Source organism: Carassius carassius, chromosome 11 (genome assembly GCF_963082965.1).
Source record: "Carassius carassius chromosome 11, fCarCar2.1, whole genome shotgun sequence".
NCBI lineage: Eukaryota > Metazoa > Chordata > Actinopteri > Cypriniformes > Cyprinidae > Carassius > Carassius carassius.
The window spans coordinates 15,225,038-15,241,605 of record NC_081765.1 but is presented as its reverse complement, the minus strand read 5'-3'; the positions used below and the strand labels follow the sequence as shown (position 1 = coordinate 15,241,605).

The following is a 16,568-nucleotide window of genomic DNA, read 5'->3' as shown; positions in this document are numbered from 1 at the left end:
CATACGCACAATCAGCTTTTCCACATGCCCCGATAATCAAAACTTCTACCTAGGCTTGCTTAATTTCTGCAGATCAGTTTTTGTAACTGTATTACTTCCACCTGTTGCTTTGGTCTTCATCAGAAGCCGCTTGCACCACCTGCTGGTGAGCGACTGACAGTAGATAGAGATCATGCCTCTGTGCTCTACTGCTATTCCTGCAGCTCCCGGATGTGAAAGGGCCAATTATCTGCCGAATTTTAACCACTGAATTTGTGGAAGCAAATTTGGAAAGTGAAATAAAATGGACCGAAATTTGCCTGTCGAATATTATACATCGTTTTTATAAACCGATTTAATATTTTGGAAGTGAATTCTGGAACGTGAACATGAATTATTGATTTTTTAATTATGAAAAAGTGTGTGAAATATTTTTAATTGAATTATTCACAGCTTAAACGAACAACTATTAAATTTCAGGACCTAAAGATGCAAGCCCTGGAAATACAAGGCATTAAAATGCAAGTACTGTTAATTCAATGCATTATTTTTTCAGATAGTGCTATTCAGCATGCTTTTTTGTTTCAAAGACATAAGTCATTACTTTACTTCCATAGTTTTTGTTTGTCCATCCGCCTCTTGAGGATTGACCACAAGTTCTCAATGGGATTAAGATCTGGGGAGTTTCCAGGCCATGGACCCAAAATTTCAACATTCTGGTTGAAATTTTGCCTTATGTTATCACGTTTGCCTTATGGTGCTCCATCGTGCTGGAAAATATTGTTCTTCACCAAACTGTTGTTGGATTGTTGGAAGAAGTTGCTGTTAGAGGGTGTTTTGGTACCATTCTTTATTCATGGCTGTGTTTTTGGGCAGAATTGTGAGTGAGCCCACTCCCTTGGATGAGAAGCAACCCCACACATGAATGGTGTCAGGATGCTTTACTGTTGGCATGACACAGGACTGATGGTAGCGCTCACCTTTTCCTCTCCGGACAAGCCTTTTTCCAGATGCCCCAAACAATCGGAAAGGGGCTTCATCGGAGAATATGACTTTGCCCCAGTCCTCAGCAGACCATTCACTATACTTTCTGCAGAAGATCAATCTGTCCCTGATGATTTTTTTGGAGAGAAGTGGCTTCTTTGCTGCCCTTCTTGACACCAGGCCATCTTCCAGAAGTCTTGGCCTCACTGAGTGTGCAGATGTGCTCACACCTGCCTGCTGCCATTCCTGAGCAAGCTCTGCACTGGTGGCACTCCGATCCTGCAGCTGAATCCTCTTTAGGAGACGATCCTGGCGCTTGCTGGACTTTCTTGGATGCCCTGAAGCCTTCTTTACAAGAATTGAACCTCTTTCCTTGAAGTTCTTGATGATCCTATAAATTGTTGATTGAGGTGCAATCTTAGTAGCCACAATATCCTTGCCTGTGAAGCCATTTTTATGCAACGCAATGATGGCTGCATGCGTTTCTTTTCAGGTCACCATGGTTAACAACAGTGTTGGGGAGTAACTAGTTACATGTAACACCGTTACGTAATTTAATTACAAAATTGTTGTAACTGTAATTAGTTACAGTACTAAGAAAAAATGAGTAATTAAATTACAGTTAGCCTACTTATGAAATTTTTAACGATTACAAAGGGGATTACATTTGAATATTTACACACATCCACATACAGATTTAACTGATTTCTTTCCCAAATTGCACTGACTATTCTGAGACATACCGCCCTAATAATTTCCGGGATGCGGAAATACAGTCTGATTCGTAGAATCCAGTCATAAAAACGAAATGCCTAACGCGGACGGAATATGCCACATTTTGGATGACTAAATCAAAAGTAGGTCAGTACACTTAAATCAAAACATGACATGGACTAGTGTCTGTGAATATTAAGCCCCAAAGATGCAATATATGACTTGCACATTCTGCGTGTCTGTGGAAATCAGGTGCGGACTGGACACCGGGAGAACCGGGACCATTCCCGGTGGCCTGGCAGATGATTTGCCCCTCTATTTTAATATTGTTATTGTATAATTGCACGCCGAATGTACTAAAGCCATCATTTGCGAATCCGCCATTTGATATTTAAATCTCTAATAAGTCATGAATTGTTGGTCATGACTCGCGCGCTCTCCGCGCCTCCGCCAAACGGTTTGGATCAACTCAGAGTAATCAATGCGAGAGAGAGAGAGAGAGAGAAAGAGAAAGAGAGAAAGAGAGACAGAGAGAATAGAGTGGACTGCTGGAGCAGAGAAGCAGAACTCCTGTTCAGGGTTTCAGGTCAGTTTCATCTGTAAAGATGCTTTTTTGTCTTTGTTTTTTTATTTATTTAATCAAGCAGCAGCACGTTGCTCATCAGTCATCACTCAAAATGCTATATAAAGGACATCATTATTATCTGTTGTAATGTTACAGTAGTAATTTAGCTGAAAATAAATCCGATTTTCTTTTTATAGATTTAGGGGGAGCTACGACAGACAACAACACAACCCTTAAGAAAATTAACGTTTTAATATTTAACTATAAATCCAGAGAAAATGGTTACTATTGTTACCAAAAAATGTAAAATTATTTTACAAATGTATTTATTTAAAAATAAATACAAATCCATTTGCAAAAAAAAAAAAACAAGGTTATTTTACTTTTATATAGGCTAATAAAAGCATGGTTAATTTTTGTAAGGGAAAAACATGACTCGTGTACAGTATTAGGATTTTTCTATAAAGATATTGTAGTATTGTAGAGTATTGTATTGTAAAGTATAGTTTTGTTCAATCTTGAGTATTAAAGTCCTGAGAAAGATGGATAACAGGGCAAAATAAAGACACTGAAGAGAAAAATGGAAGTGAAGGTGCAGTTCAGGAGAGAACTTTTAATTATTTTGCATGTCCCCAAATTAAAGATTTAAACCTTTTTTTATGTCAGGTCCATACAAAAAATAGTTTTGTCCATGAATTTGTTTCTATGAGTTTAAATTTTCAGTCTGAATTTTTTTCCCAGTCCGCCCCTCCTGTAAATTAATGGCAAAGACATGGTTTCATTTACTACACATAGGCCTACTGAAGCTCACAGTGTTTTCAACCTCTGCCGTCTCAATATAGGAGTACACGAGCACATAAACCTAATTTCTAGAACTGCTCTGTGTCACTTCATGTGCATTTTACTTATTTTGAGAAAACTATCATCATATACAAAGAGAAAGCCATTTAAAAAAAACACCAATGTTTCAGGAGTTTATTACACAGAATACGTCACATGCTTATTAGATAACTGTATTTAAGTTGATGAATATGCTTTTATTTATTATTCTTTAATTTTCACAAATTTAGAAAAGTAATCAAAAAGTACTCAAAAGTAATTAGTTACATTACTTGAATAAAGTAATTGAAAAAGTTACACTACTTTTACATTTTAAACAGGGTAACTTGTAATCTGTAACCTATTACATTTCCAAAGTAACCTTCCCAACACTGGTTAACAATGGAAGAACAATGATTTCAAGCATCACCCTCCTTTTTACATGTCAAGTCTGCCATTCTAACCCAATCAGCCTGACATAATGATCTCCAGCCTTGTGCTCGTCAACATTCTCACCTGAGTTAACAAGACGATTACTGAAATGATCTCAGCAGGTCCTTTAATGACAGCAATGAAATGGAGTTGAAAGGTTTTTTTGGGATTAAGTTAATTTTCATGGCAAAGAAGGACTATGCAATTCATCTGATCACTCTTCATAACATTCTGGAGTATATGCAAATTGCTATTATAAAAACTTAAGCAGCAACTTTTCCAATTTCCAATATTTATGTAATTCTCAAAACTTTTGGCCACGACTGTATATATATATTTAGACGGACCAAAAGTCAATAATTAAATTCTTAATCAAATATATAACCATCTGGAGAATTTTTTAAACTTTAGTTTGGTTTCGATCATAACAACTTGTCATTTTGTGATAAACAGATTGGAAAAAGTGAGCATTTATTTATTTAATCAAATGTACAGTACATAACTGTTTATTGCCCTTATTTTACAGTTTCTCTGAATAAACAAAATATGTGAGCTCTGGTGTATTTATAAAAATGGAACATGTAACTTAACAATTCTATAATTATTATTCTTGGAAATGTCTTTTTACACAGATTCCTGAAAATAATTCAAATTTCTTTATGAATGGCAATTAATGAATTAGTTAATTAGTGTTCTAAAATAACAGTTGATTGCCATTTGTCCTTAATATTTTGATATCAATGGAGTAACAAAAGCAATGGCCACTCAAGAACATTATGTAAATAAACTGTCATGCAGTGCCATTTAGCATTTTAAACTTTGAAAGCACAGCAATAACAATATTCTCATAATTTATGCTTAAATAATAAAAGAAACCCGAATGCACTCACTCCTGCACTCCACTGCAATGCAGCAGAATATTAACTCCCAACAACCGCTGAGCCAATTTATGTGAAACTACAGAAAGAAATGGCCAGGGAGGAGAAGGTAAATCGTGTTCTATGACCTCCTCTGTTACTTTATCTCTCTCAGATTCTCTAAATATGATCCTCCTCCCCTCAAACACCATTAGAAGAGCTGGAATACAAATTGTCTGTTTGACTTTAAGAATACAAGTGTTGGTGACATCTGGCAGAGCTTTCAGAGATCTTAACAAACGTCAATGAAAGCTTCTCTCTGTGTCACTTGTTGTCGTAATCACTCTGCCCGGCCATCATTGTGCTATGTTAAGTAGCGACTCTTGCGAGTCTGCGTTCTGTCTGTTGCTCTATCTTCCTGGGGTTTCAATTCCAAACATGGTTATCCTTCTCAGGGTCTCTATCCCCACCTCTCCCACTCCATGTTTCCAGCAGTCTAGTGTAGGAGTGGGAACAGAAGCAGAAACAGTATAGGGTTGATATTGTCAAATTCAAAAGGAACAGTGGGTGTCAATGGATTGGAATTATGAAGCTTCTTTCATTCCAACTATTTCTGGCAGTAAAAGGTGTCTTGGTTGCTAGAGGCTGAGGGGGAAAATATTTTTAAATATATTTATCTGACATTCATTTTATATTTTTAACATACCTTGGGCTTATGAACCTCTACTTTTTCCAAAAAGGCATTTGACGACACTTTTTTTTTTTTTTAAATTCAGTTTCCATTGAATTGAAGAACACAGAGCCAAAAACATGAACGACTCTACGTTGATTGACTCTATAATTTACAATCACACACTGGGCAATGGATGGACTAACAGCACCGAAGGTGCCATCTACCATCTGGGTAAAACTATTCTATATGAGTGGTAGTGGAGCATATGGGGCTCTGTACGTCTTTAGCTTTTTGACTCCTGCTTTCCTCTGTCTGGCTCTGTGGGGCTGGTGGACACTGTGTGGCCTTGATGTCTTCCTCTGGAATTTGCTGCTGATGCTGCAGTGTTTGGTCCAGGTGTGTCATCGGATTTTTCGGCTGATGCAGGACGGTATAGCTAATGAGGAGCTTTCTGCGCTTTACACAGCGGTCTATCTGCCTCTGGATGTGCAGGTGTTCAAAGAGATCACCGCTGCCAGTGAGAGCAAAGTGCTCTCTCTAGCGGCTGAGGAGACATATGCTGTCGAGGGGAAGACACCCATTGACCAGTTGTCTTTACTTAATTCTGGCAGGTGAGAAACAGAATGTTTGGCAGAGTTGTAGACTCTCATTCGGTTCTCTGGATTAGTGATTGATTTTGAACTGGTACTCTTAACACAATCATTACTGTAAACACACACTTTTTCCTGAAGTTGCACTAATCTGAATGTTTGCAGTTACAAAAATCGTAAAAAATTTATACATACATACAATTTATACATACATACAGTTCATTAATTTTAGTAGGGCTGGTCCGAATGCCATTTTTTGAGCTTCGAAGCTTCGGTAGTAATTAACACCGAATATTCGAAGCTTCGGAGTGAAAGCGTTGAACATATTCTTCTCTCTAATAAAGACAGGAATCTCTGTGTCTGTCTGCCTTTCTGTTAGCGTTTTATTTATGTCGAGAACCGTTCATCCAATTGACTTCACGCATGGCGGGTGTGTTGCTGCGGACACAAAGTAGTGCACTGCAGTAAAGATAGTTTGCAGTTTGATATTCAGATTTCTTTTGGCTATAAATACGCAGTGCGCTGTCATAGACATGCAAATAATACCGAATATCATTCTGAGTGCAGTGTTGCGTTTTGGTGCAATATGGACCTGCACACATTAAGAATTAGTAAAAAGTACAGAACGTGAGCCACAAGTGGCGCGGTCACTTTTCCGTGCCGATCCGTGCCAGTCAGCACGGATACGGTTTAATTTTCCACTGATGCCGGAGCTCTTTGGAATGCAATACGAATGCGTTAGTCGTTGCCTTATGCAGGTTTAATATAAACAGCGATATTGATGATGATCAGATATTTCTGTTTTTGGGACTCCTGTTTTTAAATCTGATATTTAAGGTGCCCGTGAGAGGACATGGTCCATTAGTTCTGTCGTGGCCACGACATAATAACTTGTGGGAACGTGATATGTCGTGTCCACAAAATATTAACTCGTGGGAACGTCATATTATGTCGTGGCCACAAGATCATGTTGTCGAGGTAACAACATCCTTATGTCATGTCCTCGAGATGTTATGTTGAGGGAAAGACATCCATTTCTTGTGGCGACTTCTTATGTTGAGGGAACAATTTTTCAAATCCATGAATACAAAAAGTTAATTTCTAAGAACTTAGTAGGCTATGTTTCAAACCAGATCTTTTTCCTTTACAGGATTAGAGTGTCCTTAGAAGGTCAGTTTCTCCATTATATCTTTCCTCACCAGTTACTTGATTCTCCAGAATGGGAGTCTGTAAGACCAACAGAGGAAGGGAACTTCCAGGTACTGTAACATACCATTTTTTATTATTAGTACCAATGTGATCAAGTACATCGTCAAAATCTTTTAGTCTGTGCCACTGAGCAAAATTATTCAATTTAATACTACCATAAAATATTTGCATGCCCTTAAAGCTCCCATGAACCATTTGATCGCAGGTGACACTAACCGCAGAGACGGACTGCCATTACATCTCTTGGCGCAGACGTCAGCTTTACCTTCTGCTGTCTAAGGATCGTTACATTGCCTGACTTTTCTCAGTCATGCTTGGAAGTGACATTGCTGACAAACTGTACTCGCTCAGTGACAAGCTGTTTGCCAAGAGTGGTGTGCGTCTTGATATCCGTCTGCCCAGTATCTACCACATCCTCGCCCCCTTGCCACAGGGCAGTGAGGATGGCAGTGCTAGTTCACCGAACAACGGGAGCCAAGGAGATGCTACAGTCGTGAGGGGTGATCAAGAACCGTCTAAACCAGGGCTCAAATGCAAGAAACATTCATCCGGACCAGAGAAAGGCCCCTGAGCCAAAATCTCCACACCAGCTCTGGCCCTCAGACACAGAGATGCCCTCTGGTTAGGATTCAACCAGCTTGCTTCTGGAGGACTTTGCTGATATGACAGGCTCTCTAATGGACTATGGGAATGAGAGAGATTATTTGAAGTAAAGTTTGGGGTGTTGACGCTAACACACTGGGACACTTCTTAAATCACAATGTAAGTACACAAGTAAGAATTGACGGGTGGTTAGTATACACCGGGATGGTTTGCATGAAAAGGCACACCTGCACTCTGAACTGCACAAACAATGACTGATTAAAAGAATGCAGAGTAATGAATTTTTATAGTTTATGCTTCTTTTTGAACTGGATTATATTTATGGTTTTCTGTCATCTGATAAATTCATATGCAAGCAAGGAATGTCAATAAGTGAAAGTCGTGACATTTGCCAAGTATGGTAACCCATACTTGAATTGATGCTCTGCATTTAACCCATCCAAGTGCACACACACACACTCCGTGGACACACACCCGGAGCAGTGGGCAGCTATAGATCCAGTGCCTTGCTCATGGGCACTTCAGCCACGGGTATTGAGGTGGAAGAGAGCACTGTTCATTCACTCCCTCCCACCTACAACTCATGCCAGCACCGAGACTCAAACCAGTGACCTTCCGGTAACTAGTCTGGTTCTCTAACCATTAGGCCACAGCTGCCCCTATTGAAGACGTGGGACACACAATAGTTAATATAATTATATTGAATATATAATTATTTAGAAAATGTAAATTTTTTTATTATAATTTATTTTTATTAAATTTATTATATTGATAATATTGATAATATTGTTTAAATATATATATATATATATATATATATATATATATATATATACACACACACACACTATCAATATAATGTTAATTTAATTTTTATATATTTATTTTTTTCATTTTTAACTTTATAGGCTTATTATTATTATTATATTAATGCTATTTATTTAAAATGTACTTAAAATCACATTGTAGGCATTATTATTAATATATTCATACTATTCATTCATTTCATGCAATTAACATTATTTCTACAATGATTTGTGTATAGGGTTTTGTAATATCACTCTTTAACTTCAAATCGTTGTTTAACACAAATAAACAACACAAAGTCAATGGTATGCCCTCATTTAACAACTACCGTATGTCCATTCTGGTAAGAGGACAGGGCTTCCTTGGGTGAGAGATAAGTTTTATTTAGTACATGGTAGTGGAGTTATCTTCAGCGTTTCTGTCCTAGGATATTTTTTGACATAGGTTTCTATGTTTAGGAGAAGGCTGGTTTCATTTTACTACATACACTTGTGCCAGAGGCTGGATGAAAGGGTTTGGGACATCCAGGGATCCAAACATACCAAGTCTGTCTATCCAGCACTCCTTCCTCTTGAAATACTTAGCTTTGCCAACAAGGACTAGATTGCACTTTGTAGGGTACTGGATAGTGGGGCAGTTGTGGGAGGAGGGTTCCACTGTTATTTGAGACAACCTTCACATGCTTGTTTCCAAAAGGAATGAGATACATGGATCATGTCCAGAAATACAGCCTGTGCTATAGTAAACAATATGAGAACTACACTGATGGATAAAAACCATGCCTTTAGATGTGATTGTGTTGCAATTAGTTATGTGATTTATTGAGGTGTTCCCAATGACATTTTAATGTGTCACCTTTTTCCATACATCTAACAGAGAATGATACTCCAGGAAGACTTCGATTCCAAAGAGGATGTGCTCCTATGCCCCTACTGACACCCCAAAGCATGGTTTGTTCGTGCTTTCTTGTAATAGGAAGTTAGTAAATGCTTCAGCAACATCTTCTGTATACTGACAATGTTATGAAAATATTTTCATGGGGCCAATTGTTAAGTGCTGGGTTCAAAATGTAATTCTTAAGATTTCAAAGCAGAGAAGACTTAACTGTAAATGAACAGATTTAAATTTGTTTGATCAAGTATGCAGTTAGAAACACTCCTGCCAACTGAGTGTGGAGCTACAAACACAATTAGAGTGCCAAAATATTTAAATGTACCTGAAGTGTCGCAACACTCCAAACAAGTTGTTTTGTGAAAACAATTATATCTAACAGAGTTTAAGCATTTCAGTCCCCTTGTATCCCATTTATGTCTTTGTGTATGCCTCCCATGCAAAGTTTTAGTGTGTGACCTTTGCTTGAGTTTCACTAATTTAAGACTTTAAAAGCTGGTTAATGTATAAGCTCTCAAGTCGATTGTGTGTTTTTTATTTTTTATTTAGCACACCTGTACAAAGTCATGTGACCATGGTACTCCCCGTCCAATATTAATGTTCTTCACGCATAATGGATCCAGCCCTCTGCAAATTGAACCGAAATAAAGTTTTATTAATTAGTGTAAAATGGGACATGCACTTTTTGTGTCCAAATCAAAATATGGAGTAATATGAATGAGTGCTCAGAAAAGCATATCATCGCCTTGGAATGACATTTGTCAGAGTTATTCATATTCTTATTCTGTGACAACTTACATGTACATTATGCAATTTATTTTTGTAAGCTGTGTACATTGGGCATTTTTTTTAGAAAACAAAAAGGGTTCCATCTACATAATTCTATGGAATGCAAAAACTATAAAGCTCAATCTCTCAAAATTGCTCAGAATGCAGATAGAACCTTATGATTCCAAGGAGGTGAAATATTAAGGCTGCATTTACCTGGTTTGAGGAATTTCAGAGATGCAGATATAGGCAAAATGAATATCTCCTTGTCTGAAGAAACGTGCTCCTGTGTTTTTCACCTGCACGGAATCAATTTTACACAATTGTGCCGGGTGTGCGGTCACCTTTTTATATACCATTTCATCCTTATTTCTGAAATATATACATGTACAAACATATTCACACACGGTTCAGACAGTTAAAGGAGTAAACCTGCAATACAGGAAACACAGGCTATGTATCATTAGTTATAACTTGTTGAAAATATAATGCATACAGTTTGAGTTTTAGCTCGGTCTCAAGGTGTCCCACGGTGATCAGGGTGAGCTCAACATCAGCATTCTTGTCTAAAGGGGTAACCTTCAATTCCACTAAGATGTGATGTGCTGAAAAAAAAGAATAGAAGGGCATTATAGGGATTATTTGGCTGTTATAAACGGTTACATATAGTAGTTTTTTGGGGGGGGGGTTTAGGTGACTAAACGGTTCAAAAGTTTGGTATGGTCAAACTTTTTCATGTTTTTGAAAGAAGTCTCTTATGCTCCCCTTCATTTATTTTAATCAAATATATAGTAAAAAGTAACTAATAAAGTTTTAATATATTTTAGAGTTATTTTAATAAACATTTTCAGCAGCCGTTACGTCTTCCATGTCATTCTTCAGAAATCATTATAATATGCTGATTTGTTACTCAAGAAGCTACTTTGATCATCAGTATTTTAAACAGCTGTGCTACTTAATATTTTTGTAGAAACAATGTTGAAACCTTTTCAGTTTTATATGAGTTCATATATAGTTCAAAAGAACAGTATTTAAGGTGTAAATACCTGCAGTGTCTGTGAAAGTGAAATTGTGATAAATGACAATATGAACAAAGTCATACACACCACAATAAGGAGCCGTAGCAGTGGTCAGGAGATAGACATTTTCTTGATTTGGCAGGGGAGTCGCTGTTATCCCACTGTTCTTTAACAAGCCTTAAAATACACACACACAGTGAAGGAGCACACCTGGACATCAAAGGCTTGTGTCATACATTACCTGAAACAATGTTATCCTTTTGTTACATAATCAGCCTCAAGTGATGCATTGTCCCGTTGGAGCAAGCCATAATGTATACAAAAGAAATTTAAGCCTGATTAAGCACCTAAATGAACTAGAACATCAAGGTCATAACCATCCAAGATTAGATTAACATGCAAAGCCCTTCAAAATTATTCAGTCCTTGAGATTGAGGACGCATGTTAACTGTAACCATCCTCATTACGGGAAAAAAATACCTTCTGTAAAGTGTCAATTAAAAATGTGAATAAAGGTTTTGTGCATCATGATTACTTTAAGAAAATTTCCACGATATGTTCTGGTTTTTAGCAATTAATAATAAAAAAAACACTTGTAAATACTTTGGTACAATTAAATAGGCCATTATAAGCCACATACAAGTACTAGAACAATAATCATTAGCCAAATACTTTAACACCATTTGCGTTCATAGAAAATTTTCCTTTAAAAGACAGTTTCTAAAAAGATGTTCCTTTCATTCTGCTTGTTCATCATTACCTATCTGTGGGCACGTGCCAGTGAAGGGGCCCTCACAGGTGATACATTTTCCTGCCAGGAATTTCTCAAAGCTGGAGCAGGGGAAACCAATAAGCGAACAGGAGCGGTTCAGGGCACTAGTGTAGACGTTCAGTGCCCTCATGTGGTCACAAGTGACATAATCATACACTGGAAAGTAGATAAAAACAGACAGATTCTCAGCATCAAGCTACATTTAATTTAGTTTAAGGTCTCAGTTGTGCACCATTTTGTTGTCCACTTACTTGAAGCAAGCTCTAAATGTGTACAACCGGGCTGGTCCATTCCACCATTTAAGAAGAAGTCCACATGCCCAACAGGAATAGATATACCAAACTCTGGCAAAAGTACAGATATTCAGTTCAGTTGTGCACAAATAACCCATACTTCGACCAACAATAGCACCAGTGGCATACTTATGAGCCCTTGTGGTTGGATAATAAATCAAGATAATCTGTCAACAAACATGTCCTGTTCAATATTAGACTGTTCTTGAATAAATAAAAATTAATTTAGATCATTTCAGGCAAAGGACTGATTCACTCTTACGGTCAGAGTCAGTGTGAATGGCCTCAACAAATAAAGCATCAGATGAATCCAGACGATCAAATGGAGCAGCCTTCTTGAACATCGGGCCTGCTGGGTCCAGACCTGAGGGCACAAAACTCAGATGTCCTGTATTATACTAAATTATTCATATTTATACACTTTTAGGGTTCCAAATACATCTTAACTACTTCAAATTGTCAAATAAGGTCTCTTCTTGTCAAGGCTGTGTGGCATAATTTCTCATTGTTTATTTGGAATGTGCTTGCAGCTTCTGCTTTTGTCACAGCCTCATTCAGTGTCAGGGCTCACACAATTTCAAAATCCCTGGTAGACCTTCGGGCAGGCATCCTTAAGATTTTGTTAGCCCAAAATTAAATGTAACTAGCCAAAATAAAAGGGACATTGGCTGATCTTTACTGCAGACAAATCAGCATGATCAAAAACGTTAAAAATGTATTTTTTCTTCAAATAGCAAGTCAAGAGAGCAGGATTGCAATGTATCACAAATCTCACAGTTCGGATCATTACAGTCCTCGTAGCAGAACCAAAAATTTGTCAAACATTTTAAAGACAAGTGAACCATCAGTAATAACGATAGATAGATGCATAAAAAAAAATAAAAAAAAGTTACTAATAAGAGTAAGGTCTAGCATTAGTTTTCAAGTAAAGAAGTGTTATAATTAAGTGTAAAATAACACTGTATAGTGTTCTCTGTATAAATCACATATAAACCTTTGTTAAAGCTGACACACAGCAGCAGATATTTATTTGACGCTGCACCTTTAAGAAGAATGCATGGAACGATGCACATTTGATTTCTTTCTTGCCAGCGTGTGCGCGCGTCTCAATCAGTCCCCAATATACAATTTCATGCTAAAGTTACCAGGATTCTGCAATGTGTATTAAAAAAAAAACATATTTTAATACAGTAAGTCTCCGCATTCCATACACAGATAGTACTTAACCAATTCGGCCACAAAAAAAAAAACTAAATTTGTGCATTTTGAAAATGTTTATAAAATTTTACAAAATGTACAAAATTCTGGAAAAAAGTCAATATTTTAATTTATGTTTCTAATTTTAATTTTCAACAACGTTTAAAAAAAAAAATATATATATATATATATATATTTTTTTTTTTACATGTATCTCAATGCACAAGCCCACGGACCCAGTTCATTCAGATGAAATGATATTTTCTCTGTGCGCACAAATAACATCACACGAGTACAGAATTGAGTTCTCATTTGCCTCTTCTTGTGCTTGAATGGTTTAAAATGCTGCCAATGATGAACTACTATCCATTTCAACACAAGCCGAGTGAATGATTCAAATCAAGGAAGGAATTTTATATCACTATAAAGATTCAAGATAGCCCATCGTGATGGCAGGGATTCATTTTGGTAGATCCACTGTATCTGGGACGTCAGGCTAGTGATATTGCAAGCCCTGAGTGTGGTACAGTGTTGGTCTTTGTTCCATTTGAGTGTAGCATCTTCAAAAGTCTCATCACAACAGAATTAATAACATGTGCCATCATAACAGCATTATGCAAATCAGAAGAGATAATTTAAATACAGGTACATTTAGGGCACAAATGAGACCTCTAGTAAAAAAATCTACTTTTTTCTAATTTAATGATTTCTTTTCTTGACAATAGATACTATGAACATAAACATTTACATTGTTAGCATAAGAATTAACATGAATATCAAAATGTCTTTATATAATAATTTATTGTTTATTGATTTTTGTACAAGTTTAAATGTTTTATTATATTTGCTACATCTATATTTGTTTCCACTTTTGCTTTAATGACAGATTATGAAGATTTTGAAACCTATTTTCAATATGATCTTACTTTGGGAATCCACTGTATATTAATGCATTTTGAGCAATTTTATTAAAATATTACCTGTAATTCGACCCAGCTTGCCTTTAAATAGGGTCCCAACAAATCCAGACACATGTGCTCCAAGACTCATACCAATCAAATGGAAAGATTCTAGTGTGCTTCCATGTTTCTACAAAGGACACGACAAAAATTAACTTTTATTATTCTTGCATTTTCTATTTGTTTACTGTGATGCATTTTCTGTGTACTGATCATAATGAATAATTGTATTTCTGTTTATTACTTCTAGCATATGGACACTGCTCTAAAAAGACAGTCTTTAGAATTCAGTGGTCAAATGTTTTATGGAGTCTGTAACACTTGAACATAACCAAAACATTAAGGCTTTTACCGTAAGCTTATTGATGAGCTCTGAAATCTGGACTGCCACCTCCTTGTAGTTCTCTACCACCAGGTTATAAGCAAAGGAGGCTACAAAGTCCCAGTCGACCACCAGAACATTAATGTCCTCTTCTCGCAGTAGAGCCTTGGCTAAGTCACTCATCCCGGAAGGCTTACTGCCCAAAGGCCTAAAAAAAAAAAAAAATATTCAAAGAATCATCTGTGTAAAATCTCATTCACAAGCATTGCTTTCCTATTATAAAATGCTTCTGATTAAATGTTTTACCTGTATCCGTGAACTATGACTTTGGTGGGGAGTGAGGAGTTGAAGTAAGCTGTGTGTTTCTGGGTGTGGTTGAGGCAGTCCTGTGTGAAGAGGCTGGCACAGTCTGCATTATTTCGTGTAAGAAGAAAGTACTGAACCCTGAGCTTGGTGCCCTGTTTGTATTGCAGCCAAGTGGTGTTGTTGAAGTCAGCACACTTCTTTTGGGATGCTTGCTCATTACCTGTAAAATCGTATGCATGGAATACATGAGTACGCAACATCAAAACGATCTAGGATTTTAATGTGTAATTGGTAGCTTCCCTGGATTTACTGATGTGTGCTGTCCCCTGATGTGCATGTTTGAGTTTGGAAATTTGAATTTGTAAAGTAAAATATAACATTAAAATAATAAAGATGATACTGTCATTTACAAATAAACCTGAATATTTTGGAAATTAACTTTAGAATGGGAATACAATTTAAAAACCGTGTTGTGCAGTGGTTCTCAAACCTCTCCATGAAGTACCCTGCAGCGCTGCACATTTTGTATGTCTCCTATATCAGAAACTCCCACTTCAGGTCTTGCGGTCTCCACTAATGAGCTGAATCAGGTGTGATCGATGAGGGAGGCAAACAATATGGGCAGGGCTGGGGGTACTTCATGGAGAAGTTTGAGAACCACTGCTGTTGAGTAGGATACACTCTGTGCTCTGCACTGTGAGGGTAAATCCGTTAGGGTGTGTCAAAAAAAAAAAAAAAAAGGTCAAATCATTTTCACCCAGTGAACGTGCAGGGAGGGTCAAACACTTTACAAACAACAGACAAAAAAAAAAAACAAGCCAACGATGTAGGATGATTTTGAAGTTGGAAAAGAAAAGTGTTGTTCTTTTAGACACCCTGTCTTGAACCGTTGTTCACAGACAGTATGCATGCACCTTGCAGAGCTAGACAAGATTAGTATGTGTGGTTAATTTATTGGACGTTCAATTAATCAGTGGATTTATATTAATTAGTGGATTTATAAACATTAAAGTCACTACAAACAAATTCTGTACATACTTTACAACAGTTGATAAGTGAACCACTTACTGAAACTATAACTTGAGTTTTCAATGTTTCTCTTTCTCCAAATAAACATTTAACTAAAACTGCAAATCATTTGTATTTGGGTGGTGTATTCACCCAATGGAACAGCCACAATTAAAGATATATTCTTTGTGATGTTTAACTGAGCTGAACTTACCCACAGCAGAGGTGACACACATTGACAAATAAACAAAAGCCTTGATCAATTTCCAAGCCATGTCTTGATCAAAATGATGAAATCTGTTGAGTGAGAGGTTTCTGCTGGTTAGATACATGTTTGGGTGCTAAATCATTCATTCTCTTTCTGTATCCTTTCACTGCATTTTGTTCCAGTTCTTATTGTTGGTCAAGAAGCCTGGAATCAACTTAATATCCAGCCACAATCTGTTACACTATGCCTAGTTCTGAGAACAAAATGCTACAGTATCTGATTAATTGAGATGAATGGCTTCTACTTCCATTCCTGATGTGCTGTTATGAACCATGTCAGCATGAGAGACATTAATTCCCAGCATCCATCCTGTGGTAGGTGTAACTTGTGTACCTGGTGGAGACTCTTTGAAGGACTGGACTACAACAATGAAAAACAACTGATCTGTCTAATGGTCTGCAGCTGGTTGTGATCCTATGATCTCACAGATGAAATGTTTGATTATTGTTTGTCCAGAGGTAGGATCTTGGCCTCTTTGGTACAGTGTTGAGCCAAATCTCTCAGAAGATGTTTTGGTGCATTGAAGCGAAATT

At 37.0% G+C, this 16,568-nt stretch overlaps 1 protein-coding gene and 1 pseudogene across 1 annotated transcript; one reads left to right on the top strand and one right to left on the bottom strand.

Annotated features, from left to right (window-relative positions):
- Nucleotides 1–4,343: 4,343 nt before the first annotated feature.
- On the top strand, nucleotides 4,344–7,825 carry LOC132152829 (popeye domain-containing 2-like; annotated as a pseudogene).
- A 1,405-nt stretch (nucleotides 7,826–9,230) lies between these two features.
- LOC132152828 (phospholipase A1 member A-like) lies at nucleotides 9,231–16,568 on the bottom strand. The gene is made up of 12 exons (XM_059561737.1): nucleotides 16,369–16,568; nucleotides 15,982–16,064; nucleotides 14,760–14,979; nucleotides 14,484–14,661; nucleotides 14,153–14,261; nucleotides 12,238–12,339; nucleotides 11,934–12,026; nucleotides 11,671–11,838; nucleotides 10,998–11,087; nucleotides 10,388–10,496; nucleotides 10,108–10,263; nucleotides 9,231–9,750 (listed from the first exon to the last, which is right to left on the bottom strand). The coding sequence occupies exons 2-12, from the start codon at nucleotides 16,040–16,042 to the stop codon at nucleotides 9,669–9,671; spliced, it is 1,368 nt and encodes a 455-aa protein (XP_059417720.1). The 5' UTR covers nucleotides 16,043–16,064; nucleotides 16,369–16,568; the 3' UTR covers nucleotides 9,231–9,668.